We start from the raw sequence: 27,630 nt of genomic DNA on the forward strand, positions 1-27,630 counted from the left end.
TTTGGGAAGATCTAAATCAGATATTAAATAAAATCACAAAGAACAACATACCAAAAAATCCAGAGATCTTTCTTCTAAGTAATATAAGTAAAGAACTTGGCCTCGATTTGGATGAAGCACAAAAAAGATTTATTATGATAGCCTTAGCTGTAGCAAAAAAATGTATAATGAATGTCAACTTGGAAATCAGAAGAGAGCCCGAGAGTACAGCAATGGTACATGGAAATGTATAAATGTATTCCATTGAAAAAAATAATATATAATTTAAAATATAAAGTCACATTATTTGAAAAAATTTGGGAACCGTGCATGGAACACAACAGAGAGGGCTTGCCTCGGACCCCCACCCTCTAAAATGATAAATGACAAAATGACTTGATCCAGTGTGTAAAGTAGATGACAATTTTCTGGTTTATTTTCATTGTGTGAAGACATTGTTTAATGGGTTTATTGTTTTGTATAGGTTGAACGTTTAATGGGTTTGGAGGAGGGTGGGAGGGAGAGGAGGGGGGAAAAAAGGGGAGAAAATGACTGTATTCAAGAGGGAAATGTTTGTGTGTATTTTGATTAATATGGTTCATAGTGTGAAAAATAAAAAAATTTTAAAAACCCGATTCCTGATGAAACAGGCAACACTAAAATAATATTGTGGCAGCACGCCACTAACTGGCCCCGTTTGTAATCCACGCAGCGGGGCAGCTGGCCAAAATGGCGCCGTCAGGGGTTTCCCCTTCTCAGTACCGGGCCCAGAAGCCCATGCTGGTGGATCACGTAACGCCTGAGTGACGTCGGCGCCCCCCAGCACAGTTCTCAGCCAGGTCTGGGCTGGAAGTACAAGTCCAGCCAGGCAGCTAGCAATAAACCAGTTTTTCTGCTCACTGAGGTCAACCCGTGTGGTTGTGTATGTTTTCGGGAGCTGCCGCTACAATAACATAACATATAACAATTACAGCACGGAAACTGCTTCAATCCCACGCTTTCGCAACAAGAGTTCTCAATATCATTCAGACCACGTCTTGAGTGTGTCATATTCAACAGGAAAGACTGCAATGGACAAGGTGCATTTATGAAGCCATAATTTTTTAATGGAACAGGGGTGAAGAGATTGAACTGAGATATAGAAAATATCAAGGGGCCCAGAGAAGATATTAACACTTTTAAGACCCATTCCCACAAGGATCAAAATTAGAGGGAGTGCAATTGTTAAAAGACAGAAGGGTAGATTTGGTGGGGGGGGGGGGGTTATTTATAAGATTTTCACCCAGAACACAGTGCCTGTAAGTATCATAGAAGCAAAAACACCCATCACAATTAAAGAGCATTTGGATGTGTGGCTGAGGATGTGAGATCACGGGTACAAACCTGGAGAGTACTGTCTCAGCTGGCAAAGACATGACAGACTGAATGGTCACAATCAGTGTGGCACAGCACAGGAAGTGGTCCTTCAGCCCATAGCATCCATACCAACCTTTTTGCCCATCTGCACTCAACTTATTTGCCTGAATTAGGCTCTATTTTTCTGTGATTTGCCTGTTCAAGTGCATGCCTCAGTACTCTTAAATATAGTGAGCTGGTTCTGCTCCGGCACCATATTCATATAACATTCCTGCACAGTACAGGCCCTCTGGCTCAGGATGTTGGGCCAACCTACATAAAGCCACTTGAAAAGAGTAAACCATCCCACCCTGTAACCCTCTATTTTTCTTGCATCAATATGCCAGTCTCCTAAATGCCCCTAATGTTCCAGCTTCCACCACCACTCGTGCCAACACATTCCAGCCATCCACAACTCTGTGTAAAAGGTTTACCTCTGACGTCTCCCCAAAACTCCCCCCACCTCATCTTGTACAGATGCCCTGTTTGCTACTCTCACTTTGGGGAAAAGGTGCTGGCTGTCCATGCTATCTATGCCCCTCATAATTAGTAGACATTTATTGTCACCTCTCATCTTTCTTCACTCCAAAGAGAAAAGCCCCAACTCCGCTAACCTGGCCTCGTAAGACACACTTTTCGATCCAGACAACATCCTGGTAAATCTCCTCTGCACCCTCTCCAAAGCTTCCACATCCTTCCTGTAATGAGGGGCCAGACTGAATATAAAATTCCAGTTGTGGTCTAACCAGAGATTGATGGAGCTGCAACATTACTTCTCGACTCTGGAACTCAATCCCCCAACTAATGAAATCCAGAATACGACTGGCCTTCATAACTATCTTATCAACCTGCACAGCAACCTTGAGAGATCTTTGAATTTGGACCCCAAGGTCCCCCTGTTTATCCACACAGAATCCTGCCATTAAGCATGTTAAAAAAATACGACGTTAAAAAAAAAATACCAGGGCTATAATTCAATTGGGTGCCATGGGCTCATGGGCTGAAAGGGTCCTTCACTGTGCTGTATGTCTAAATTAAAAAAATTAAATGTACTCTGCCTTGAAGATGGACCTTCTAAAATGCATCACTTCACACTTATCCAGATGGAACATCAACTACCACATTTCCACCCAACTCTGTATTTTATCTGTATCCTGCTGTATTTCATACAACTCTTTAATAAAAAAAATCCCTTCCAATCCCCTTTCAAACTTCTACCTGTCATATGAACATATGGTCTTATTTTTGATACATCCAACACAGGAAATGCCTACACAATGTCATTAATTTTCTAGCTACTGGCACCAAGGAAAAACATTGTCTCTAAGCTGCACTTAAAACAAGAATGTACCTGAATGTCCCAGAGGTGTAGCCATTCTTTTTGCCAGGCAAGCAGCGGTAGGTACCAATGACCTGCACCCTGTCACCAGGCTTCACCACGTCCACCAGATCATTGTCCAAAATAATGTCGACCGAACGAGGTAGCTGGCCAGCAGGAGCCTTCTCTGGCATCTCCTGAATTGTGATAGTCTGGTGGTCCTTGTACAAGGACAACCCAAACTCTGTCTCCAGGGGATTATTTTCTTCATCCTGGAGAATAACAAGCACATGTGTACCAGTCAAATCCAGATAATTGTTTAACCTGCCTGCAACATTCTGCTATCTCCCAGAAGTCCAACCAACGCCCCTACAAAAACCAGACTTTCACAGCAGTCAGATGAACAACAATCACTTTTGCCAAAGCTTAGGATCACAGCAAACATCAGCCCTGCTCTAAAAGCTGAATGAAAGCCTGAAACATACTTGCTCAATTGTTCTGAAACCTCTCGAACGGCAGTTGAAGGCCTGATGAGTCCAGAGAGAAGGGGAAAAAAATTCATTGTTGGCCTATGTCCCAGATTTTCTCTACAAATAAGCTGGCTCTGAGCCAGCAAACAAATAAATCCCTCTTACACCGAGGAGGCAGCAGTCAGTGGTGGTCTTACTGCTGCTCCAGCTGCAGCACTGACACTGGTGCACACCGGGAAGGGAAGGAAGCGAGACCAATGCCTTTCAGCACTCATTTGTTGGCTCCTACTGCCCAGCAGTCCCACCCATCAATCCCATGCAGCTTTAAATTGCCCAAAGAACAGGATCAGTAGAGGTTTTTACAATGAAGATCTGCATTAGTCCAGATCCAAGATGGTGGTGCCCCCATTCAACAGCCCAGACCTCAAGGTTTGCAGCTCCGATCACAAGGCACCATAGCATGAGAATATCCCTTTCCACCATGAGGGAGAAGTTGATGGAATAGGAAAGTACTGCAACAGGCCAGGCTCCAGCTCAGGGCCCAGCAGCCAAAGGCCTCATAGCAGGTATCAGGTCCAGTATTTGTGAAGGAGATGGTGAACAGGACACTAGAAACAATCAAATCAAACAAACCTATGTCACTTGCAGTCCTATTTGGACTCCTCAGTCCCCGCCTGGCCTTTTCCCCATAACCTTTGATGTCCCAGCTGATCAATCTTTGCCTTAAATACACCTTCCAGTCTAGGTTAACATGTGAATTTGACAAGCTAATCATGAACTTCAATGTTATTACCCTCTTCCTACAACAAGGATGCCTTGTCGAAGTTGATTAATCATTACCACAGGGACTCTAACTAATCCTTTTGGTTTTTATGCATCCATATTTTAAGATACTTATAAGACACAAGAGACTGCAATGATGTAATGTGGAGAGGAAATAAAAACTAACTGCTGGAGGAGCTAAGAGGGACAGGCAGCATCCAGAGAGATATAGAGACAGTCGACATCTCAAGACATTGCATCAGGACTGCGCAGAGATGACGACCACCAGAAAGGGGCGAGAGGGAGAAATGAAGCAGGAGCTGGCAGGCAACTGGTCACCTGTGGCTGCCTGCCTCCAGCAGTTTGTCTTTTGCTCTTGTGTTCACTGCTGGATCCAAAACAAAAACTGCCAGCACTGCAAATATGAAATAAGAGTGTTGGTAACAACCAGATTGCTACTATGGGAAGTGAAATAGAACAATGATCCTCAATCCTAACCCTAGGAAATGGTCTCAAATACACTCTACACTCAGGGTCAGGGCAGAGGAAGGGTCTTGTATGCAATATTGTTAGAATTATTCTGGCAGAAAAGCAGAAAGCTTTGTGACGAGGCATGCAGGGGTGGAAATCTGCATTTTCTGCCAAAAATACAATTGAGCCTTCAAATTTATAAACAAACAGGGTTATCTTAGACCAACTGATGGATGCCAACCATTTCCACCATCCATATGCTCCCCCATAATTCCAAGGGGGAGAACAAATTCAGAGGACATCTTCTCCACACTCACCTTAGTTGGGTAGATGGCACTAGAAGGGAAAGCTTCAAGGGAAGTCATGTCTGTGTATTTGCGTTCAATGGTTTTCTTCGTGGCAGGACAATAGTGGACACTACGAACAACCTTGGGGCGAACCAATGAACCTGCAAGACCCAATACAAAGACATCAAATTTCAAAACAAAACAGCTTCACCCATTTGACCAAATAGGTCAGAGAAATGAAGGGGCACCAAACAATCACCAGCATCACGGGAGCGCACCACCTCCAAACCAAACAGATCTGTACACAATACTCCAAATGTGGCCTTTATGCATGTCTGTGAGAAGGGATCCTTTGTTTTTGAGACAATAGCAGGGTGTGAGAGTCCAAAACGATGAAGCTGCAACCTAACTTGCCCAATGAAGGCAAGTTGGCTGTATCCCTTCTATACTTTCCTTTCTACGACACGTGAATGTTCTGCTGAAGAAAGCACATTTGTGCCTCTACTTTCTCAAGAGTTTGCGGAGATTCAGTATGACATTTGCCCTGGCAAATTTCTCCTGAGGCGAGGTGGAAAATGTGCTGAGTGTACCATCACGGACTGGTATGGGGATACCAATACCTCTGAGCATAAAAGCCTCCAAAAGGTAGTGGACACAGCCCAGGATGTCGCAGGCCAAACCCTCCCCTACCATCAAGAGCATCTACAGGGAACGCTGCCATTGGAGAGCAGCAGCAATCATCAAGGATCCACCCCGCCCAGCACACATTCTGTTCTTGCTGCCATCATCAGGAAAGAGGTGTCGGTGCCACAAGACTCGCACCACCAGGTTCAGGAACAGCTGCTCCCCCTCCACCTCAACAACAAACTCAATCAGGGACTCACTGAAGGACTCTTACTTTGCACTTTATTCATTTTCTGTATTGCACAGTTTGCACTTTTCTTTGTTTACATTCCTCTCTTTTGTATACATATCTTTTCCTGAATACAGTTTTTTCAACGACCAATAAGTTGAAATTCTGCCTGGCCCACAGGAAAAAGAAAAGAACCACAGGGTTGTATGTGATGCCGTGTATGTACTCTGACAATAAATCTGAACTTTGAACTTTCTACTGGATTTTCCATTTTCAGGGACCTATGGAGTGGCACCCCAAAAGGTCCCTCTGTACATCAACATTAAAGTGTCCAGCCGTTTACTGTATGCTTTCCACCGGTTTACTTCCACCTTCCATAAAAATGTACAAGGATTGACCCTAACCCTAACGTGCGGTTTATTAGGGCATTTGTGCTGCAAATGTTCATAGACCAGATGGACTTGTCATCTTACTGTATGCCTAAATTTAAAAAATGTAAGAACGCAATCAAGCACAAAAGACGCAACCTGCCCCATGCAAAGGACATCTAACAAGTCCATAAATACTATTCTTATCCCTAAGAATCCTCTCCAATAACTTTCCCTACCAACAATGTAAATATAATTTTCTGAATTATCCCAATTTAAACTAACAAACAACACTAGCTATTCTCCAGGACTTCGCCTATAGCTAGAAAAGATGCAGCAATCTCTGACAAGACCCCAGCAATTTCCTCTCTTGCATCTCAATAACCACTTACAGATTCCATCATCCCCTCGGTTCTTATCCACTTTAATATTCCAGATACCCAACACCTTCCGCTCCTAATCTAAATCTGTCAAAGATGTTTACGTATCAACGAAAAGGAGAATTTCCTCGGTAAACAAATATTGATTCTCCTCCTCAATGGCAGAGTTAAAGCAAGCCTTTGAGCACTGGGTGCAACAGGCTCCAGAGGCCTGACGACACATGTCCCTGGAAGGTAAGGGTGCACTTCACATCACTGAACATCTTGCATGTTTAGGTTCTAGAGTTTGGCAGGCATATCTCAACATTGAGCCAGTCAAGACAATGACTTACATTTGATTACAATGCCCTCCACACAGACAACGTTACTGAGGAAGCGCGAGGTCAAGGTCCGTGGGCTGACATGCTTGGATCCAAAGCTGCCTTCCAGGCCAATGTAGAAGTCCTCACACTGCTTGGCATAAGTGGCATCGATGGAGGCGACAAAGTCTTTCAATGCTCGTTGGAAGGCCAACAGCTCCTCAAAAGAGTTGTTTAATAGTCTGCAGTGTTAGACAGGGGTTTCCAGTTATTTAGAGCATCAACTTCCTGACCTTAATAAGTTCTTGTACAAAGACTCACATTAATGATACACGGCAGTCTCACAACACTTGATAGAATGCTTCTCTATTCATTCTACTAACATCAATGTCACGTTACCACTGCCTTCTTAGACCAACAGGGGCCCTGGGGCCACAGCATAGTTACACAAGCCTTGTTTCCTTTTTACTTCACGCAATTTTTAAAAATATATATTTTTAATGTAGGAGAGAAGTACAGAGCCCAAAAACTTGTGCAGAGTCCTAAGGGAAGGGGACCAGAGTCAAAAAAAGGTTGAGTATAGCTACTGTAGTCTATTAATTGCTGAGGTCCGGCTCACGTTCATTTGGCTTCCCACTAGTTCTTCTTCAGCATGATGCTGAACCAAGCTATGAAAGACCTCAACAATGAAGACGCTGTTTACATCTGGTACCGCACGGATGGCAGTCTCTTCAATCTGAGGCGCCTGCAAGCTCACACCAAGACACAAGAGCAATTCGTCCGTGAACGACTCTTTGCAGACGATGCCGCTTTAGTTGCCCATTTTGAGCCAGCTCTTCAGCACTTGACGTCCTGTTTTGCGGAAACTGCCAAAATGTTTGGCCTGGAAGTCAGCCTGAAGAAAACTGAGGTCCTCCATCAGCCAGCTCCCCACCATGACTACCAGCCCCCCCACATCTCCTTCAGGCACACAAAACTCAAAACTGTCAACCATATAACCACTTACAGCACAGAACAGGCCAGTTCGGCCCTACTAGTCCATGCCGTAGCAAATCCCCACCCTCCTAGTCCCACTGACCAGCACCCGGTCCATACCCCTCTAGTCCCCTCCTATCCATGTAACGATCCAGTCTTTCCTTAAATGTAACCAATGATCCCGCCTCGACCACGTCTGCCGGAAGCTCATTCCACATCCCCACCACCCTCTGCGTAAAGAAATTTCCCCTCATGTTCCCCTTATAATTTTCCCCCTTCAATCTTAAACCATGTCCTCTAGTTTGAATCTCCCCCTTTCTTAATTGAAAAATCCTATCCACATTTACTCTGTCTGTCCCTTTTAAAATCTTAAACACCTCTATCAAGTCCCCCCTCAATCTTCAGCACTTTGAAAATGTAACTTCTGAACTTGAGGTTTAGTCTTTTTACCATTAGTGGCCATAATAATTCCTTAATATTTTAAACTAACATTTAAAAAGTTTAAACTTGAAAACAAAGAGTTAAAAAACAGGTATTTAAAAGTCTGGCCAGAGAGGTCGAGATTGCACGTCTAGGCTCGCCACGCCCCCCCAACCCAAATAACAACCATCAAGTGTTGCCATGGTTTGGTGCAACCCCAACACCCGCAGGGGAAAAGACCACTACAAATTCAAACCCATATATTTCATATACAGGTTCCAAACCTCAACAAAAAAGGATAATTACATAAATTATACATTATCTTCTCCAACGGAATACAAGACATCATTTCCATATGCCACCATTGAATACTTAAATCAGTCTCATTTTTCTAAGTGATTGCCCAACATTTTCTTGCCACAGCTAATGCCAGTCTCAAAAAAGCAATATGAAACTTATCTAATTTTAATTTTAATTCCAAACTCAATTTTTTTTTAATATAACCCAATAGAAATGCCACAGGGTCAAATGAAATTAAATAAACCTTCTAAAAATTCCTTAATTCTATTCCAAAAAGGTTTCACTGTCTCACATGACCAAATAGAATGCAAAAGAGAATGAATCTGTTTGTGGCACCGAAAACATAAATCAGAAGAAATAAACTTATATTTCCTTAAAATTTTCAGGATGTATAAAATTACAATGAACCAATATCTTACATTCACTAATTTAGTCATACTATCCTCATCTATAGTCATCTATCATCCTGGGAAATAGATAGAGACAAATCTTTTTCCCACCTGGAGGTCTAGATTTATAAATATCCAACTTATGCATTTTATGTTGTAATAGAGCATACATCTCAGATATAAACCCCTTCAGTAAGTAAACTTTCAAGTCTAGGCAATCTTAACATCTAAAATTAAATCTCGAACCTGATAGAAGTTCAAAAAATTTTCATATTTCTCCTTCATTCTTTGAAACAAAATAAAATACCCAGCTTCATAACAGTCCTCTCTCTACCAACTTAATACCTTGTTTTTCCCATATTTTCAAAAGCTGATTATTTAATCTTCTCACTAATTCAAGACAATTCAATCTTAGCCCAAACCAAAGGTTTATCCATGTTTTATTAATAAACTCTATTAATAAATTTCAATTGTGCCGATTCATAATAATGCTGAAAATGAGGAAGTTGCAATCCTCTAAAAGCATATTTCTAAGTGAATTTTTGCAACACCCTTGCCATTCTACCTTTCCATAAAAAGATCGTCACCAAAGGATTTAAGTCTTAACCACTGCCACAGAAAAAAAACATCAAATCTTTAATCTCTGCATCCTTTAAAGTTGGCAAACCCAAATCAGACAAAAAGGTGTCGATTTTAGCATTATCTTCCAATACTTCAAAGGTATACAACTTCTCAAACAAAATTCATCATCGATTTCCTGAGGTTTATGTAATCAACGTGTCTAATAGCATTTATTGTCCCAGAAGCCTGTTCAGTCTTCAAAAGCCATGCTAACACTTTGTGAGCTCGTTCACTCAACTCATAATAACGTTGTTTAGTTCTCTGCAATAACTTCTCAAACTTAAGATTGTAATGGATTATGCCGCAATTTCTAATTAGTTAAACAAACTTTTTTAGTTTCCGTAGCATCTCGCTATACTTCTTTCTCCAAAATCTCTATCTCCTTTTCTAAATCATTCACCTCAGCCAAATGTTTTTTTAAAATTCTGACTGTATAACTAATAATCTGTCTCCTCAAATAAGCTTTCAATCCATCTCACAAAACAAATTTACTATCAACTGAACGCAAATTCATTTTCAAAAGTGATTGTATATGATCCCTCAAAAACTTAAAATCAGGATTTTACACATTCTCCACAATCTCAGAAGTGGTACAAGTAATTAACAAAGAATGATCAGACAATCCTACTTTAATATTCAGCCTTCAGAATTCTTCCTTGCAATTGGTGCTGACACAAAAAATAAATCTATTCTAGAAGATGCCAAGATGAAGAAAAAATCTTTCTCAGTTGGGTTCAACTTCCTCCAGATCTCAACCAAATTCATATCCTTCATTACTGTCATTAACTGCTTAGCCATCTTTGTTCTAACGACCAATTTTGGAGATTTATCCAACGATGGATCCAAGCAACAATTAAAGTCACCTCCAACCAATATTTTATCGCAGGCGTGATCTAAATTCAAAAAGGAATCCATAAATTGTTCGTCATCAGGCAAAGGATTAGCAAAGGCAAGAGGCTTCAGCATCATTATCAAAACATTGAGCCTGATAATCACCCTAAAAAAACTTGTAACACAGCAGGGTAACGAAAAGCAAATTTAGAACCTCTCTTCCACAAAACAGCTTTAGCTGAATTAAATTCTTTATGACGCTTAATAACAGCTTGGCTCAAATCGGCAGAGAAAAAAAACCTATTATTTATTCTTAACAATCAAGGGACCCTGATTATGTCTAGCATTTTGTACTGCAAGTCTTAAAATCAACTCTCGATCCCGATAATGCAGATACCGAATCAGAGCGCTTGATCCGGAAGTGGTTTCCTTCTTATTCCTTCTGTCCAGTTCCAAGCCATTTGGAAAATAAATTGTTCCCAGAACCTTGGGAATCTACTTTCATAAAATTGAATTGGATCTGAGCCCTCAAAATCTTCCGGAAGACCAACAATTTTAACATTATTTCTCCAACTCTGATTTTCCAAAACATCGATCTTCTTCTTCTTCAAATCACTCTTCTGAATCTCCCAACCAGTAAATGAATCCTCCATCTGCTCCATCTTCTCTTTGCACTGCTCCACATCATCTTTACAGTCAAAAAATGCATCTTCAATCTTTTAAAATGTATCTTGGACCTTGTCCACTGCTCTCAGACACTTATTAACATTCACTTTAATAGAAGACATTTCACCCTTCATCACAGTTAATTGCTCGATGACTGAAAATCTTTGGCTCATCTGCATGGCCAAATTCTCCATTTGTTTCGATATATCAGATTGAACAACACTGGAGTATGATGGATCTGATTTAAACTTAAAAGCTCTTCTCAATTCAGGCCTACCCTCAGCCAGGCCTTGAAGCTGTTCCTCCTCCTCGAATCCAGCAACGTCTTCCTCCATCGAAACGGAGTCAGGCCAGCCCAACTAAGGGTGCGCCCCCCCCCCCCGCCCGCCCCAACAGCCCAAAGTCATTGGGCTGAGGGAGGTCAGGTTCCCCCCGCAGCCTGGGCCGATGTGCGGTTGGTCCTCCTGCTCTGGAGGAGATCGATGCCAGTTTCCGGCGCCATCTTGGGTAGCAGTACGTGAGGTCAGCGCCAGCGTGGTATGGACCCTATCCGTCAATGATCGCTGTGGTCGGGGCTGTGCCGAAATCAATGCTGAAGGCTCCATTTGTCCGGTAGGCCGAGTTCCTTCAACAATTCCAGGCTGTTTAGTTGCCTTTTTCATAGCTGCAGTGAAGATATTTCAACAGTATAATTAAGTTTCCAAAAAAAAATTTAAATACTTTAAAACAAGTTTTGAATAGTTCTCCCAGGGGGAGGTGTTTTTCCACACGTCATACCACCCCCCCCCATGTAAATGGTGAACAGCTGTGGGCTCAGCACCGACCCCTGCAGCCCCCACTTCCCACTGTCTGTTAATCTGAAAAACTCTCATTTATCCTGACTTTCTTCCTTCTGTCAGTTCACCAATCCTCACTACCTGCCAATATACTTCCCCCACCTCCATTCATCTGAATCTTATTGAGAAGTCTCTTGTGCAGCACCTTATCAAACACCTTCTGGAAATCCAAATATCCAACATCAACCTGTTCCCCTCTATCTACTGCACCCATTATCTCCTCAAAGAACTCCAGAAAGTTTGTCAAACAAGAGCATCTGTCTGATGGAACCCCTACATTCTAAATGTTTCACTATTTCATCCTCAATGACAGGTTCAAGCATTTTCCTGACTACAGACATTAATCTAACTGGCCGATAGTTACCCATCTTCTGCCTACACCCTTTTTTAAAGTGGTGTGACATTTTCTGTCTTCCAATATGCTGGGACCTTCCCAGAATCAAGAGAATTTTGGTAAATGATTTCCAACACATCAACTATAACTCCCACCTTTTCCATCAGTACTTTGGGATGTATCCCATCAGGACCAGAAGATTTGTCCACTTTGAATGAACAGCTCCAGTCATACACAGAAGAGAATTCCAAAGATTCAGTTCCATTTTCTCATGTCAGTACAAATTAAAGTATCCCTGAATTGGAAACTGTGATCCTATTCTTCTCGATTCCTCAGCAAGGGGAAAGATGTTCTCCATAACTACTGTTGAGCTCTCTTCAGAAGCATCTGAAGCTTGCCTGCTTCAATGAGATCAGACTTACTTCCTTTAAATTGCTGCACATACGACAAATGCACCTACCCTGATAACAGTCCAGCAAATTCTCTCCGCATTCTATCCAGAGAGGGTAGATCCAAAAATTGTATACAATCTCACTGCAGTTCAGAAAAGTAAAGGTAATCCCCGACTGCCGACCATAATGGGGACCGAAAAATTGGTCCTATATCAGAAAGGATGCGAGTTGAAATTTTGCCCGCATGCGTGGAGAACCGAAGAATCAAATAATTTTCCAATCGCAGATTTGACGATAACAAGATCCTGAATTTTTCAATCAACCTTGGTGAAATCTTTCCACATTCTGGTCCATGCTTACCTTGTTCGTCGGTATTCCGGGGCTGGGCGGGGCCAGCTTGTGCGCATGTGCAAGTCTTCAGTTGGCATATGCAAAAGAGTTAACCGCCCTGACGACATCGAAATCGCACCCTTAACTCTCGCGCATCCACTTACCGAACTCCAAGATGTGAACCCTCTGCGCATGCGCCAAATGAAAACTTGCATGAACACAGGAATCAAGAGGGCCATGCCCAGCCTTATGAACCTCAGGATTCCAGCTAAAAAGTACGGACATTTTGGCTCTTACATGCCCTGTATCCCCCGTTAGAGTTATTGAAATACAACACAAACCATGTAAATTTTACATATTTAAAAAAATATTTTTTAAAAATTCGGTCATATGTGCGGATGGACGCAAGACACATAGGTCGTAAGTCTGAGTGTACCTGTATATAAATTGTAAAAGGATAATGCCTCACACTGATTTCTGTGACACCACTCATTACATCTATCCAAACAAGGCTTGTTATGTTTCCAATTAACCAGCCATCAGCAAAAATCTTGCGTGTTGAATCTTAATAAATACCTTCATGTGTGGAAGAATCTGAGGGGAGGGTGGGAGAGAATGTTGATGGTTGACAGATTTGATTATTCAAGTTTGTCATCTGAATATACATATACAACCAAACGAAACAGCTAGGTTTCTCTGGACCATGGTATTCATATCATAAATACTCCAGACCGTGTGTCGAAAGGATGCACGTCTGCCTTCATCAGCTCCTTTATCAAGTCGCTTAAGAAAGCCTCATTGTTGTTGTTTCATGATACTCTACCATATTTTTTTCAATTTCTTGGGTGGCCTTTTCTAAATTCTATATCACCCCAAAACATTCTTGGATTTATTTTAGATTACACCAATATTCTCTCCCCACCCCCCAACCATGTAAAGCCCTGCAAAAGGTAGTGGACATAGCCCAGAACATCATAGGCAAAACCCTTCCCACCCACCACTGAGAACAGGGAACGCTGACACCGACCGGAGAGCAGCAGCAATAATCAAGGATCCACACCATCCAGCACACGCTCTGTTCTCACTGCTGACAGCAGGAAAGAGGTATCGGTGCCACAGGACTCACACTACCAGGTTGAGGAACAGCTGCTCCCCCTTCACCATCAGACTCCCCAACGACAAACTCCATTAGGGACTCATTTAAGGACACTTACTTGTGCACTTTATTGATTTTTTTTTAAAAATTCTCCCTGCATTGCACTTTGTTTACATTTCTTTAAAAGTTTACATTGAGTTGTTTTTTTAACTACCAATAATTGGTAATTCTGCCTGGCCCACAGGAAAAATATCAGGGTTGTATGTGATGCCATGCATGTACTCTGACAAGAAATCCGAAATCTCAATTTCTCCTATAATGCATGGATTGGCATGCTGTGTTTTATGGAATTGAAGAATATACATTTCTGTTATGGCAGTCACAAATCATATTTATTTAAATGTCAACACAGGCAGTTTCCCAATCCACCACAGCCCAACAGTCCCTCACATTTTCATTGCATTCGACTAAACTACATACTTACAAACCTACCGTGAAATTCTATTTTTTTTTACCTCCTTGACAAGATTCACTGATGCTTTCTCATCTGAAGTGTATAAAACATCACCACACCCTGGATGTTGTGCCGACCAATATAAACCTAGTCAACCCTAAACCTTTTCTACCACACCCATAACCCTCTATTTTTCTTACATTCCTGTGCCTGCCTCAGTCTTTTAAATGTCTCTTTTGTACCAGTCGCCAGCACCACCCTCTGGCACTGCCTAATACTGTGTAAGAATAATCTTCTCCCGATGCCTCTCTGAAACTTTCCTCCCTTCACTTTGAACAGATGTCCTCTGGTGCTTGATACTCTCATCTGTCCACCCTTTCTATACCTCTCAATCTTTTAGACCTCTATTAAGTCACCTCTCATCTTTCTCTCCAAAAACCCCTGGCTGTTAAACATAGAACAATAATAGCACAGAAAAAGGTCACCTCGGCAGAACCACTCTTTCTTGTCTAGTCCCACTTATCTACACCTAGTCCATAGCCCTCCATCCTTCTCCCATCCATGACCCTGTCCAAATTCTTCTTCAATGTTAAAAACAAGCCCGCATTCACTTCAGCTGGCAGTTCATTCCACACTCCCAACATTCACTGTGTGAAGAAGTTCCCCTTAAACTTTTCCCCTTTCATACTTAACCCACGTCCTCTTGATTGAATGTCACCCACCCTTTGGATAAAGCTTATCTACATTTACTCTGTCCATCTCCCTCATAATTTTAAATACCTCTATCACATCTCCCCTCTTTTTTTTTTATATAAAGAGACTCAGAGAATAAAGCCCTTTTGGAGCTGGCCACAGCCAAGAAAGACACAGCCACCACGTTTGGGCATGGCCGTTTGCATCGGCCGTGATAGGTCCAAGTGCGCCAGCTTCAAACGGTCCACGGTCAAAAGTTTGTTCTTTCTCCCTATATCCAAAGTGAAAGTTCTGCCAGACCACCGGAGGACCTTGTACAGGTGTTGCAAAGGTGCTGTATGTGGACTGTGTCGAACAAACACGAGTTCCACTGAGTCCAGCTCTTTGGGATGATGTGTCAGCCGGGCACTGTGATGCGAGGGAGGCGGGGGGGCTAGTGAGGAGAGCTTCTTACAGAGATCCACCAACATATTTGCATGTTTGGACATGGCGTTAGGCTCCAGGCCAATGAACTCACCAGGCAGCGAGAGCGGCGCGCTGTATACCAGTTCCGCAGAAGACGCCCGTAGGTCCTTCTTGCTATTCTGATGCCGAGGACCCAGGGCAGTTCGTCTGCCCAGCCTGGGCCGGTGAGGCGAGCCATGAGGGCAGATTTCAGATGACAATGAAATCTCTCCACCAAACCATTTGCTTGCAGGAGATAGGCTGTGGTGTGGCATTTAACCCCCAGGAGGTTCGTCAGCTGAGCCCAGACCGCAGAGGTGAACTGGGCACCCCTGTCACTGATGACGTGCGCCAGAACTCCGAACCTGGCAATCCAATGGCCAAGTTCCTGGCATACGTCTCTGCGGAAGCCTCTTTGATGAGAATGGCCTCCGGCCATCTTGTGGTTTGGTCGACTATTGTGAGAAGGTAGCGCGCCTCTCTGGACACTGTCAGGGGGCCTACGACGTCAACATGGATGTGCTTAAATCTCCGCACCGCCGGGTTGAATTGCTGGATTGGGGCCTGCGTATGTCAGTGGACCTTGGAGGCCTGGCACCTGGTGCAGATCCTCACCATCTCAGCCACCTCTTTTTTGAGCCCGTGCCACACAAACCGCTCTGCCACCATTTACAGCGATGTCTTCACCGAGAGGCGAGTTAGGTCGTGGATTAAGTTGAAAACCCTCATCCACCACTGCAGTGAGACTACCAGGCGCGGCGAGCCGGTGGAGATGTCGCAGAGCAGCGTGTCTGGGCTGTTGGTCAACTGAATGTCCTGGAGATCGAGGCCAGAGATGGCATTCCGGAGAGCCTGTGTCTCTGTGTCCTGCTTCTGGGCCTGTGCCAATGGTGTGTAGTCAAGGCTGTGGGCGAGGGCGTTGATCGTTAGACTAGAGACCACATCCGCCACGACGTTGTCTTTGCCTGCCCTGTGGCGATGTCGGTGATGAACTCCGACACGTAGGAGAGGTGACGTTGCTGACGAACCAACCACGGATCTTTGGCCATCGCGAGGAGCTTGTGGTCCATGAACACCGTGAAGGACCTACCCTCCAAAAAGTATCGAAAGTGCCGGATGGCCAGCTACAGCTCCAAGAACTCATGGTCGAAAGCACATTATTGAGTTCAGGCAGGCACAGCTGTTTGCTTAAGAAGGCCAGCGGGCGCCACTGTCCATTGAGCCACTACTCGAGTACGTCCTTTACTGACGTGCCTGAGGCGTCCACTGAGAGCGCTGTGTATGCATCCGGACGCGGGTGCACTAATAAGAGTTGTGTTGGCGAGGGCCTCCTTTGTTGCGGCCTCCTCCGACCAGGCCAGGACTTTCTCCTTAGTGGCGATCAACGGTCACATAGTGCGGGCGGCGCCGGGGATGAACCAATGATAAAATTTCACCATCCTCATGAACTCCTGCAGGCCCTTGAGGGTGGTTGGCTTAGGGAACCGCTGGATGGCCACGACCTTCTCTAGCGCCGTGGCCGCACCTGCTGCCGAGATGGTGTGTCCCCGGAACTGCAGCGTCTGCTTGCCAAACTGGCACTTGGCCACGTTGACCATGAGGCCAAATTCCACCAGTTGGGCAAACAGGGTACGGAGATGGGCCTTGTGCTCTTCGCGGTTGCGGCTGGTGATAAGGATATCATCCAGGTAGATAAACACAAAGTACAGTCCCTACCCACTGCATCTATGAGGCGCTGAAAAGTCTGGGCCGCTTTAAGCTCGAAGGGCATAAGCAGGAATTCAAAGAAGCCAAAGGGGGTGATGATCGCTGTCTTGCCGATGTCCTTGGGGTGGACCGGGATCTGATGATAGCCCCGCACCAGATCAACCTTGGAGAAGGCTTGCACGCCGTGGAGAAGTCTTGAATGTGGGGAAGCAGGTACCTGTCCAGTGTGGTCACATCATTCAAATGCTGGTAATACCCACAGGGTCTCCAGCTCCCAGAGGAATTTGGGGACCATGTAGAGGGGGGGGGTGGGGGAAATGCCCAGGCGCTGTCTAAGCAACAGACAATCCCCAACTTCTGCAGTCGGGAAAACTCCTTTGCCAGCTCCAGCTTCTCAGGCGGAAGTCGTCGGGGCATGGCGTGCAGCGGGGGGCCCTGCGCGAAGATATGGTGGTATACCCAGTGCTGGGGTAAGGTGCCACAGAATCGTGGTTGTAGGATGGCGGGGAACTCGGAGTATACTTGAATACTCGTCCCTGGAAGTGGCAATCTCGGGCTTGCAGGTGTCCAGGCGCACCGAATGAAAAGTGTGAGCGTTGTGTAGCCTCTTATGGTCATGTCGACCAACAGACCATGCACCCTCAGGAAGTCGGCCCCCAACAATGCAGTACTCACTGAGGTTAACACTAACTTCCAGCGGAATTTCTCTTTCCTGATCTGGACCCTGTGGGTCCCTATAGTGCGCCAGAGGGTGTCCGCTCGGGCTGCGACTCAGTGTGGATCCATGAAGTCCTCATCCACCAGGAGTAGTTGGATGTCCTTGGGCATCTGCTCGAGGAAGATCTGACGGAACAGGAAACAAGGTTTCTGATCCTCCGCCAGCATCTCGTCCATGAGGGCCAATGGTGTGTGGTCTCCAAGCCCGTTGAGGAGCAGGAGCCTGGAGACACGCTGCTGAGGGGAGAGCCCAAAAGTGCCTAGGAGCAAGTTCTTGAGGGCAGGATATTTACCCTCGGCCAGTGGGTTGTGTATTAGATCGTCCACCCTGGCTGCCGTTTCTTCATCCAGCACACTCACGATGTGGTAGAACATCGTGGCGTCTGCCGAAACGTTCCTCAGTCAAAACTGCGCCTCCGCCTGCCTGAATCACATACGCGGGCAATGGGTCCAGAAGGGGGGCAGTTTGATGGCAACGGCATTGATCTCGGCAGGATCCATGTTCTTGAGACCAGAGAGGCATCTGGGCTCGTCGGGGTCACCAATGTGGAGCTGGCCACAGCCAAGAAAGACACAGCCACCACATTGAATGTTGTTAACGACTGTTTTATTCAAATTCAGTGCACTCCCCTTTAAGGGCAGCGTGAGCTCAGTCACTGCTTGCGTGATGACATCATAATCATTGCCCCGGCACGTACTGGGCAGGAGACTTGAGACAGGGAGAAACCCTGACGGGCGCCATCTTCCCATGGCTGCCCTGCCATGTGGCGTTACACACGGGGCCAGTTTGCCATGAGAGAGTGCGCCACCACACCCTAATCTTTCCCTGTGTGACAAGATTATGCTACATTTTATATGGTATATAGATATGTTTTAAAGAAAATAAAAATGTGGCAGGTTTTTTTTAAAGTTTAGGTCACATACAAACACTTCAAAACTGATCTCATTTAAAATGCTGAAGCTCTGCTCAAGCCAGACAGTCCAGGCTTCAAGTGCCTTTGCAAAAACTTTGAATGCCTATAAGGATCTCACAAGTAGGTGTAATTGGACATACTGTGGAGTAATGGATTATTGTTTTAACTTCCTGAGTGGTAACCATTTACCTTTCAACCACCAAAGCCCGGTGAACTTTATAAATGTTAAATTCTGTGTAGAGTACAAGAATTGCCTGCAACTAGTGAACTTGAAGGAGTGAGATTGGACTGTAAATTAAAGAACTTTTCTGAACTTAGAATTAGAAGGCTAAGTTAGAATTAGAAGGGGGTTAAGTTAATAGTAATAAAGTTTGATCCTGTTTTCATCTTTAAAGATCATAAAAAGTAACTTTTGTTTAAGTAACCATTTGTCTTGGTGAATTTCTAATGGTGCTAGGTTTTGGGGTCCTCTGAGCTCAAAACACCTCTGACTCAGTTCCTGATGTCCAGCCAACATCCTAGTAAATCTTCTCTGCACTCTTTCTATCTTATTGATATCCTTCCTGGAGTTAGGCAACCAAAACTGCACACAATACTCCAAATTTGGCCTCCCTAATGGCTTATACAACTTTAACATATCATCCCAACTCCTGGACTCAATACTTTGATTAATCAAGACCAATGTGCCAAAAGTTCTCTTTACAACCCTATCCACCTGTGACACCACTTTCAGGGAATTATGTATCTGTTTCCCAGATCCCTCTGTTCTACCGCACTCCTCAGTGCCCGACCATTTACCGTGTCTGTCCTTTCTTGGTTTGTCCTTCCAAAATGCAATGCCTGCATTAAATTCCATCTGCTAGTTTCAATCCACTTAACTAGCTGGTCCAGATCCCTCTGCAAGCTTTGAAACCCTTGCCTCATAAGATGCATTCTACAATCCAGCAAAATCCAGGTGCTCCTTTGCACCCTCTACATAGCTTCCACATCCTTCCTGCAATGAGGCGACCAGAACTTAACACAATATTCCAAATGCAATCTAACCAGAGTTTTATGGAGCAGCAACATTATCTCATGACTCGCGAACTCAATCTCTTGACTAAAGAAGGCCAGCATACCATAACCTGAGTATCAGGGAAAGGTTAAACAGGTTCGGACTTTATTTCGCCGAGTGTAGAAGAATGAGGGGAGATTTACTTGAGGTTCTTAAAATTATGAGGGAAGAATAAACAGAATAAATGTAGATCGGCTTTTTCCATTGAGGGTAGATGAGATACAATTGAGAGGACATGGGTTAAGCATAAATGTTTAGGGGGGGGATTTATTCACACAGAGTGGTGGGGGTGTGGAACGAGCTTCCAGCTGAAATGGTGAATGCGGGATCAATTTTAACATTTAAGAAGAATTTGGTCAGGTACATGGATGGGAGAGCTATGGAGGGCTATGAGCTGGGTGCAGGTCAGTGGGACTGGGCATAAAAATGGTTCAGCACAGACTAAAGGGCCTTTTTCTGTGCTGTAATGTTCTATGCCTTCTTAACCACCCTATTCTTTAACGAGTTCCACATTTATCCAGATTTCTGAATGGACAATGAACCACAGTCACTACCTCAACTTTGCTTTCTTTTGCACCAATATATTTTTAAACTGTAATTTACAGCAATTTCAAGATTCAATTTATTGTCACGTAATTAAAAAGTGTCATATTACACAAAATTATGTTTGTCTGCTGTAAGTAGGGCAGATTCACCATTGGCAGTAATTGCCTAAACTGCCTATTACAGAGAAAGAAGTACAAGAATTTCCCCCTAGTAACCGAGTGTCTGTGGATTCACCTCTAGTACTCCTGCAACCAGAGTCCAGAACAAACCACTGGGAATCTCAGCTCCGGAACCAAACCTCCGATACGATGAGGAACCCTTCAGCACCCTCTCGGATCCTTGTTCCAATACCTGCTACTCCATCAGCCCACTGTGAATCCTTCGTCTGCAGTCTCCAGTCTGCATGGAGTCCTCACCTTGAGTCGCCATCAGCCCCACTGTCTGTGTTCTTCAGCTTCAGAGGTAATTACTGGTAGGTCACTGCCCCATGGGTCATCTCCACTGCTTCTCCTTGTTTTCTGGTGCCTTGCCTCCATTTCCCTAGAGTCTGAAACCCCTCTAGGCTGCTGCCTCTCATTGGCACTGCCATGTTGGGCCTAGACCCCTCAGTCGCAGGATTTGAAATAAAACTTCCGTCGGCTCCTTTATCAGGATGTTCAAAGCCTGCACGGAGCTGATGGCAGTTGAACTAGGCGGTTGGACCCAGTGGAAACACTGTCTCCACTCCCTGTGGGTGCACGACAGCATTGCCATTTTTTTTTTTTTTTACACCAATAATTCAGCTGTCAAAAAAACAAATTTCATTAAATGTTCTTGACGATAAATTTCAATTTCAATTCTTATAACTTGTCTCATATTTGGGTTTCTTGTCAATTCCTCGGCATTCTTTGGGACAGCTAAATAAGGAACAAGACTGGTGATTGAACAGCGCTCCTTCAATGGTACTTCCAAATTATCTAGCCAACATCTTGTAGACTTCCTACCTAAAGGGAACCCAATCTCGGAGGTTAAAGATGACTTAAAGCGGTCAAAATACCCGCCAATTTATTGATTTCCTCGACATACTTACTGGTGTGCTCTCTTCTCGTTCTTTCTCCGCAGGTCATTAATATTGACGACGAGCCGGTACAAGTTTTCACTGATCATATCCCTCACTTTGCTCTGATAAATCCCTTGGTCTTGCTGCAAAACAATTAAAATTAAATTATTCCGCCAGCCACGTTTCACGAGTTCAGCTCCAGCTTGAAGAATAACAAGAAGCCATTGTTAACCTCATCAAGCACGTGTGAATTTTGTTTGCACCAAAGCTGGGTCAGGAAGATTACACTTGCCCATTGTATAGAAGGCCATGTTATTAAAAACAGAACAATACAGGCCCTTTAGCCCACAAAGTTGTGCCAAACATGTCCCTACCGTAGAAATCACTCGCCTCACTCATAGCCTCCATTTTTCAAAGCTCTATGTACCTATCCAAAAGTCCGTTAAAAGACCCTATTGTATCCACCTCCAACACTGTTGCCAGCAGCTCATTCCATGGACTCACCACTCCCTGCGTAAAAAATGACATCTCCTCTGTACCTACTACCCAGCACCTTAAACCCGTATCCTCTTGTTGCAACCATTTCAGCCCTGGGGACTATCCGCATGATCAATGCCTCTCATCATCTTATGTCAGGTCATCTCTCATCCTGTCACTCCAATGAGAAAAGGCCAAGTTCACTCAGCCTGTTTTCATAAGGCCTGCTTCCGAAACCTCTTCTGCACCCTTACTATGGCTTCCACATCTTTCCGGGAGTGAGGCAACCAAAACGGAACACGGTACTCCAAGTGGGGTCTGAACAGGGTCCTATGTAGCTGCAACATGACATCTCAGCTCAATTCCATGATTAATGAAGGCCAACACCGTATCAATCTGTGCAACTGCTTTGAGTGTCCTTTGGACTCGAACCCCAAGAACCCTCTGATCCTGCACACTGCCAAAGACTCTTACCATTATGCTGCCATCATATTTGACCTAACAAAAATTGAACTCCATCTGCCACTTCTCAGCAGTTTTACATTCAATCAATGCCCCGTTTTAACCTCAACAACCAACCTATTATTATCAAGTTAGACCTTTGTTAATGGATCAATTTGAGAATGCTATGCTGTTGCCCAGACAGACTAGTTTTGAAATTTTAATTACAGATGGTAGGAAAAAAAAGATTTATATCAGGAATCTATGTATTACAGAATAAAATGTTTCAGCCAGATTTACAAAAATCTAGGTTAAAATGAGAAAAAGATTTAGGAACAGAAATTACTCAGGAGGATTGGAGAAATCTATGTAAAAACTTTATGACAAAAATAGTGAATATAAGACATAGATCAGTTCATTATAATTTTCTACATCAGTTATATTTAACTCCTGAGAAATTAATGTGATACAATTTACTTTCTATGGATTTACGTTTTGGATCCCAGAAAGAAAAGAACATTTTTACATTCAACATGGCTCTGTGAAAAGGTGAAACTTTTTTGGATGCGGGTTAAGGAACTTTTACAAAATATTTTTAAAGTTAAATTCCCAATGGATTCATCAATATTGTTGCTTAGTAACATTAAAAAGATTTGTTTGGAATTAAGATTATATAAATTTCAAATAGCATTTCTGAGATTAGCAATAGCAAAAAAATGCATTGCAATTACTTGGAAAAACGATACAGGGCTGAATTTACTTAGATGGCATTCAGAATTGAGATCTTGTATACCAAAATATAACAATTTACAAAATAATTATCTTTTTTATTGGAAAGTTTGGATTATGGTGGTTCAAGTGGCGAGTCATAGGAGGAGCAAGGTGAGAATGAGGAGGAAGGTAAGGTAATAAATTCTGTTCCTTACCAGGCCTCAGGCCTAGTCGATTTGAGCAACGAGTCGGAGGAGACGGCAACCAGAGCTCGGGCAGTGTTTGGAGAAGGAGCGAGGTGAGAGTGATGGGGTTAATTGGTCAAAGGTCAATAAAAGGAGGGTACAGCAAAGGAGAGGTTGACTGGCCTGGTGAAGGAGTGGGGCTTTGGTGACCAGAGGCAGAGGTCGAGCACATCTGGATGAAGAATGTATATTTGTCACTCCCCCCCCCCACTTTGTAAGGTGAGGGGGGAGGGGAGAGAGAAGGGATGAGTGTGAGAGAAGTTGGCTGTTCTCATTGTCAGATGTGGGAGGGTCCGAGAGTCTTCCAGCCTCCTGGGCATCCACATCTGCACTAGATCTGCTGAGCTGCAATGTCTCAGGGACCATGTTAGGGACCTTGCTCTGGACTTGATCGAGGTGTTTAAGATTTTAAAAGGGACAGACAGAGTAAACGTGGATAGGATTTTTCAATTAAGAGTGGGGGAGATTCAAACGAGAGGGCATGGTTTAAGGTTGAAGGGGGAAAATTATAAGGGGAACATGAGGGGAAATTTCTTTACACAGAGGGTGGTGGGGATGTGGAATGAGCTTCCGACAGACGTGGTCGAGGCGGGATCATTGGTTACATTTAAGGAAAGACTGGATCGTTACATGGATAGGAGGGGACTAGAGGGGTATGGACCGGGTGCTGGTCAGTGGGACTAGGAGGGTGGGGATTTGCTACGGCATGGACTAGTAGGGCCGAACTGGCCTGTTCTGTGCTGTAAGTGGTTATATATGGTCAGTGAGAGTGAGGCTGTCATAGCTGAGTTATAGCCTGATGGTCACACCAGGGCCACGGAAGGAGGATCAGTGGGTTACAGTTAGGAGAGGGAAAGGGAAGAGACAGGAACAAGAGGGAGCCCCTATGATTGTAGCCCTCAACAATAGGTACTCCTCCTTGAGTACTGTTCGGAGAGGGGGGGGGGAAAGAGAGAAAACAGTGAAGTTGGGGAAAGCATCAGTGGCTGTACCTCTGGCACAAGAAGGGTAGGAAAAGAGAAGGGCAATAGTTATAGGGGATTTGAAGGTTAAGAGGACAGATAGGGTATTCTGTGGATACAATAAAGAAAACTGGATGGTGGTTTGCCTTTCTGTTGCTAGTCCGGGATGTAGATTCTCATGTCCAAGATGGACATCTTGGGGGGCGGGGGGGGGGGGGGGGGGTGTAATGAGCCAGAGTTCATGGTACATGTTGGTACCAATGACAAAGGGAGAAAGAGTGGTGGTCCTAAAAAAAGGACCACAAAGGGGTAATGTCTGGATTACTTCCTATGCCATGCGATAGTGAGGGCAAGAATAGTATCAGGTGGAGGATGAATGTGTGGCTAAAGGTGGAGTAAGGGGCAGGGATTCGAGTTCTTGGATCACTTGGACCTTTTTTGGGGGAGGTGAGACCTGTACTGAATGGACAGGTTGAATCTGAATCCAGAGGGACAATGATCCTGGTGGGACATTTGCTAGGGCTCCTAAGGGGGCTTTAAACTAGTATAGTTGGGGAAAGGGGACCATATAAAGGAGAACAGCAAAGAGAAAGTTTGTCTGCAAATAGAGAAGGCTTGGAGACAAGTTTTTTTGGGGGGGGGGTTAGAAAGACAGGTGATAGAGATGAAAAATGATCAATGCAGTGATGGAGGGGGGATGATGGTAATAAATAAGAGTTGACCGTGAAGATATGGGCAAAGAGAGGGAAAGATGTGGGAAATCTCTGAACTGCATTTACTTTAATGCTAGGAATATTGTAAGGAAGGTGGATGAGCTGAAGGCGTGGATAGACACTTGGCAGGATGACGTGGTGGTGATTAGTGAGACGTGGTTGCAGGAGGGTTGTGACTGGCAGCTAAATATTCCAGGATTTTGCTCCTTTAGGTATGATAGAATTGGAGGGGTAAGAGGGGGTGGGGTGGTATTGCTTGTCAGGGAAAATATTACAGCGGTGCTGATGCGAGATAGATTGAAGGGCTCGTCCCAGGGAGGCTGTATGGGTGGAATTTTAAAAATTTGAAAAGTTAGAATTATAGGGGTATCTTATAGACTACCTAGTGAGGAGCGAGAAATAGAGGAGCAAATGTGCAAGGAAAGAGTAAAGATTTGTAATATGCACAGGGTTGTGTTAATGGGGGATTTTAATTTTCCTAATATAGATTGGGAAACACATTCTGTGAAGGGGCTGGATGGATTAGAATTTGTAAAATGCGTGCAGGATAGTTTTTTGCAGCAATATGTTGAGGTACCACTAGAGAAGGGGCAGTGTTGCATCTACTGTTGGGGCATGAGGTCAGGCAGGTGATGGAGGTGTGTGGGGGGGAGCACTTTCGATCCAGTGATCATGGTACCATTAGTTTCAAGATAATTATGGAAAGAGATGGGTCTGATCCAAAGATTAAGGTTTTTGAGTGGGGAAAGCCAGATTTGAAGAGATGAAAAGGGATGAACAAAGAGTGGTTTGGGCTGATTTGTTTTATGGGAAGGAGGTAGAGGAGAGGTCTTTTAAGGGTGAAATTTAGAGGGTGCAGAATCTTTATGTTCCTGTTAGGATAAAAGGCAGGGCCAAAAATTGAAGAGCCATGGTTTTCAAGGGAGATTAGAAATTTGGTTCGAATTAAAAGGGAGGCTTACATTACATACAAGAAACCTTTGGAAAATACATGGATGGTAAAAAGCTCAAGAAAGAAATTAGGAAAGAAAAAAGGAATGATGTGGCTACAGCGAACAGGGTGAAAGTAAATCCAGGCAGGAGCAAGGGGGAGGCGGCAGCCCCGACCTCGGTCGAGTGAGGCAGGCGGAGGCCCCGGTCCGGGCAGAGAGTTGGAGGCGGCGGCCCCGGTCCGGAACAGGGAGAGCAGCGGCGGGCCCGGTCCGGGCACAGGGTAGGCGGCGACGGCCCAGATGCGGGTAGGAGCAAGGGGGAGGCGGCAGCCCCGGCCTCGGCCGAGTGAGGCAGGCGGAGGCCCTGGTCCGGTCCGGGCAGAGAGTTGGAGGCGGCGGCCCCGGTCCAGGCACAGGGAGAGCAGCGGCGGCCCCAGCCCTGGTCCAGGCAGAGGGTAGGTGGCGACGGCCCCGATCCGGGCAGGAGCAAGGAAAGGCGGCAGCCCGGCCTCGGTTGAGTGAGGCAGGTGGAGGCCCCGGTACGGGCAGAGAGTTGGAGGCAGCGGCCCCAGTCCGGGCACAGGGAGAGCAGCAGCAGCCCCGGCCCCAGTGCGGGCAGAGGGTAGGCGGCGGCGGCCCCGATCCGGGCAGGAGCAAGGGAAAGGTGGCGGCCCCGGCCTCGGTTGAGTGAGGCAGGTGGAGGCCCCGGTACGGGCAGAGAGTTGGAGGCAGCAGCCCCAGTCCGGGCACAGGGAGAGCAGCAGCGGCCCCGGCCCCAGTCCGGGCAGAGGGTAGGCGGCGGCGGCCCCGATCCGGGCAAGAGCTAAGGGGAGGCGGCGGCCCTGGTCTCGGTCGAGTGAGGCTGGCGGAGGCCCCGGATCGGGCAGAAAGTAGGAAGCGGCGGCCCAGTCCGAGCACAGGGAAAGCATCGGCGGCCTCGGACCCCGGTCCGGACAGTATGGACCGACTAGGAGGGGAGGCAGATCCTCCAGCCCGGGTAAGAAAACTGCATAGGAGAAGGCCACTCCGATATAAAACCTACGACCCAAGGACCTCGCTGCCATGTCCCAGCTTGCTTGGCCACGGCACACGAACCATGGGTGTAAAGGGTGGGGCCAGTACTGCGCACACTGCACTCCACCTAAAAGCTCCTTTGCACAGGCCCGAGGACGGGTCCCCCCCCGATCCCCCCCCCCCCAGACCTCCTGGTTCGCCCCCCCCCCCAGACCTCCTGGTTCGCCCCCCCCCCCAGACCTCCTGGTTCGCCCCCCCCCCCAGACCTCCTGGTTCGCCCCCCCCCCCCAGACCTCCTGGTTCGCCCCCCCCCCCAGACCTCCTGGTTCGCCCCCCCCCCAGACCTCCTGGTTCGCCCCCCCCCCAGACCTCCTGGTTCGGCCCCCCCCCCCAGACCTCCTGTTCGCCCCCCCCCCAGACCTCCTGTTCGCCCCCCCCCCAGACCTCCTGGTTCGCCCCCCCCCCCAGACCTCCTGGTTCGCCCCCCCCCCAGACCTCCTGGTTCGCCCCCCCCCCCCAGACCTCCTGGTTCGCCCCCCCCCCAGACCTCCTGGTTCGCCCCCCCCCCAGACCTCCTGGTTCGCCCCCCCCCCCCAGACCTCCTGTTCGCCCCCCCCCCCCAGACCTCCTGGTTCGCCCCCCCCCCCAGACCTCCTGGTTCGCCCCCCCCCCAGACCTCCTGGTTCGCCCCCCCCCCCCAGACCTCCTGGTTCGCCCCCCCCCCCCCAGACCTCCTGGTTCGCCCCCCCCCCAGACCTCCTGGTTCGCCCCCCCCCCCAGACCTCCTGGTTCGCA

The 27,630-nt window shown here is 45.8% G+C and overlaps 1 protein-coding gene across 2 annotated transcripts in view; it reads right to left on the reverse strand.

Annotated features, from left to right (window-relative positions):
• The window catches only part of LOC138760281 (zygotic DNA replication licensing factor mcm3-like), a 95,091-nt gene extending 73,608 nt beyond the window's left edge, over window positions 1–21,483 (reverse strand). The window contains exons 1-4 of one of the 2 annotated variants that reach the window (XM_069930644.1): window positions 21,371–21,483; window positions 6,616–6,824; window positions 4,713–4,843; window positions 2,726–2,964 (exon numbers count right to left, since the gene is read on the reverse strand). In XM_069930644.1, the coding sequence (XP_069786745.1) occupies window positions 2,726–2,964; window positions 4,713–4,843; window positions 6,616–6,824; window positions 21,371–21,447 (656 nt within the window). In that variant the 5' untranslated portion in view covers window positions 21,448–21,483. The remainder of the gene's footprint in view (window positions 1–2,725; window positions 2,965–4,712; window positions 4,844–6,615; window positions 6,825–21,370) is intronic. The other variant, XM_069930645.1, reaches the window with a different exon arrangement.
• Between the last annotated feature and the right edge of the window lie 6,147 nt (window positions 21,484–27,630).

This window comes from Narcine bancroftii, chromosome 4 (genome assembly GCF_036971445.1).
Source record: "Narcine bancroftii isolate sNarBan1 chromosome 4, sNarBan1.hap1, whole genome shotgun sequence".
NCBI lineage: Eukaryota > Metazoa > Chordata > Chondrichthyes > Torpediniformes > Narcinidae > Narcine > Narcine bancroftii.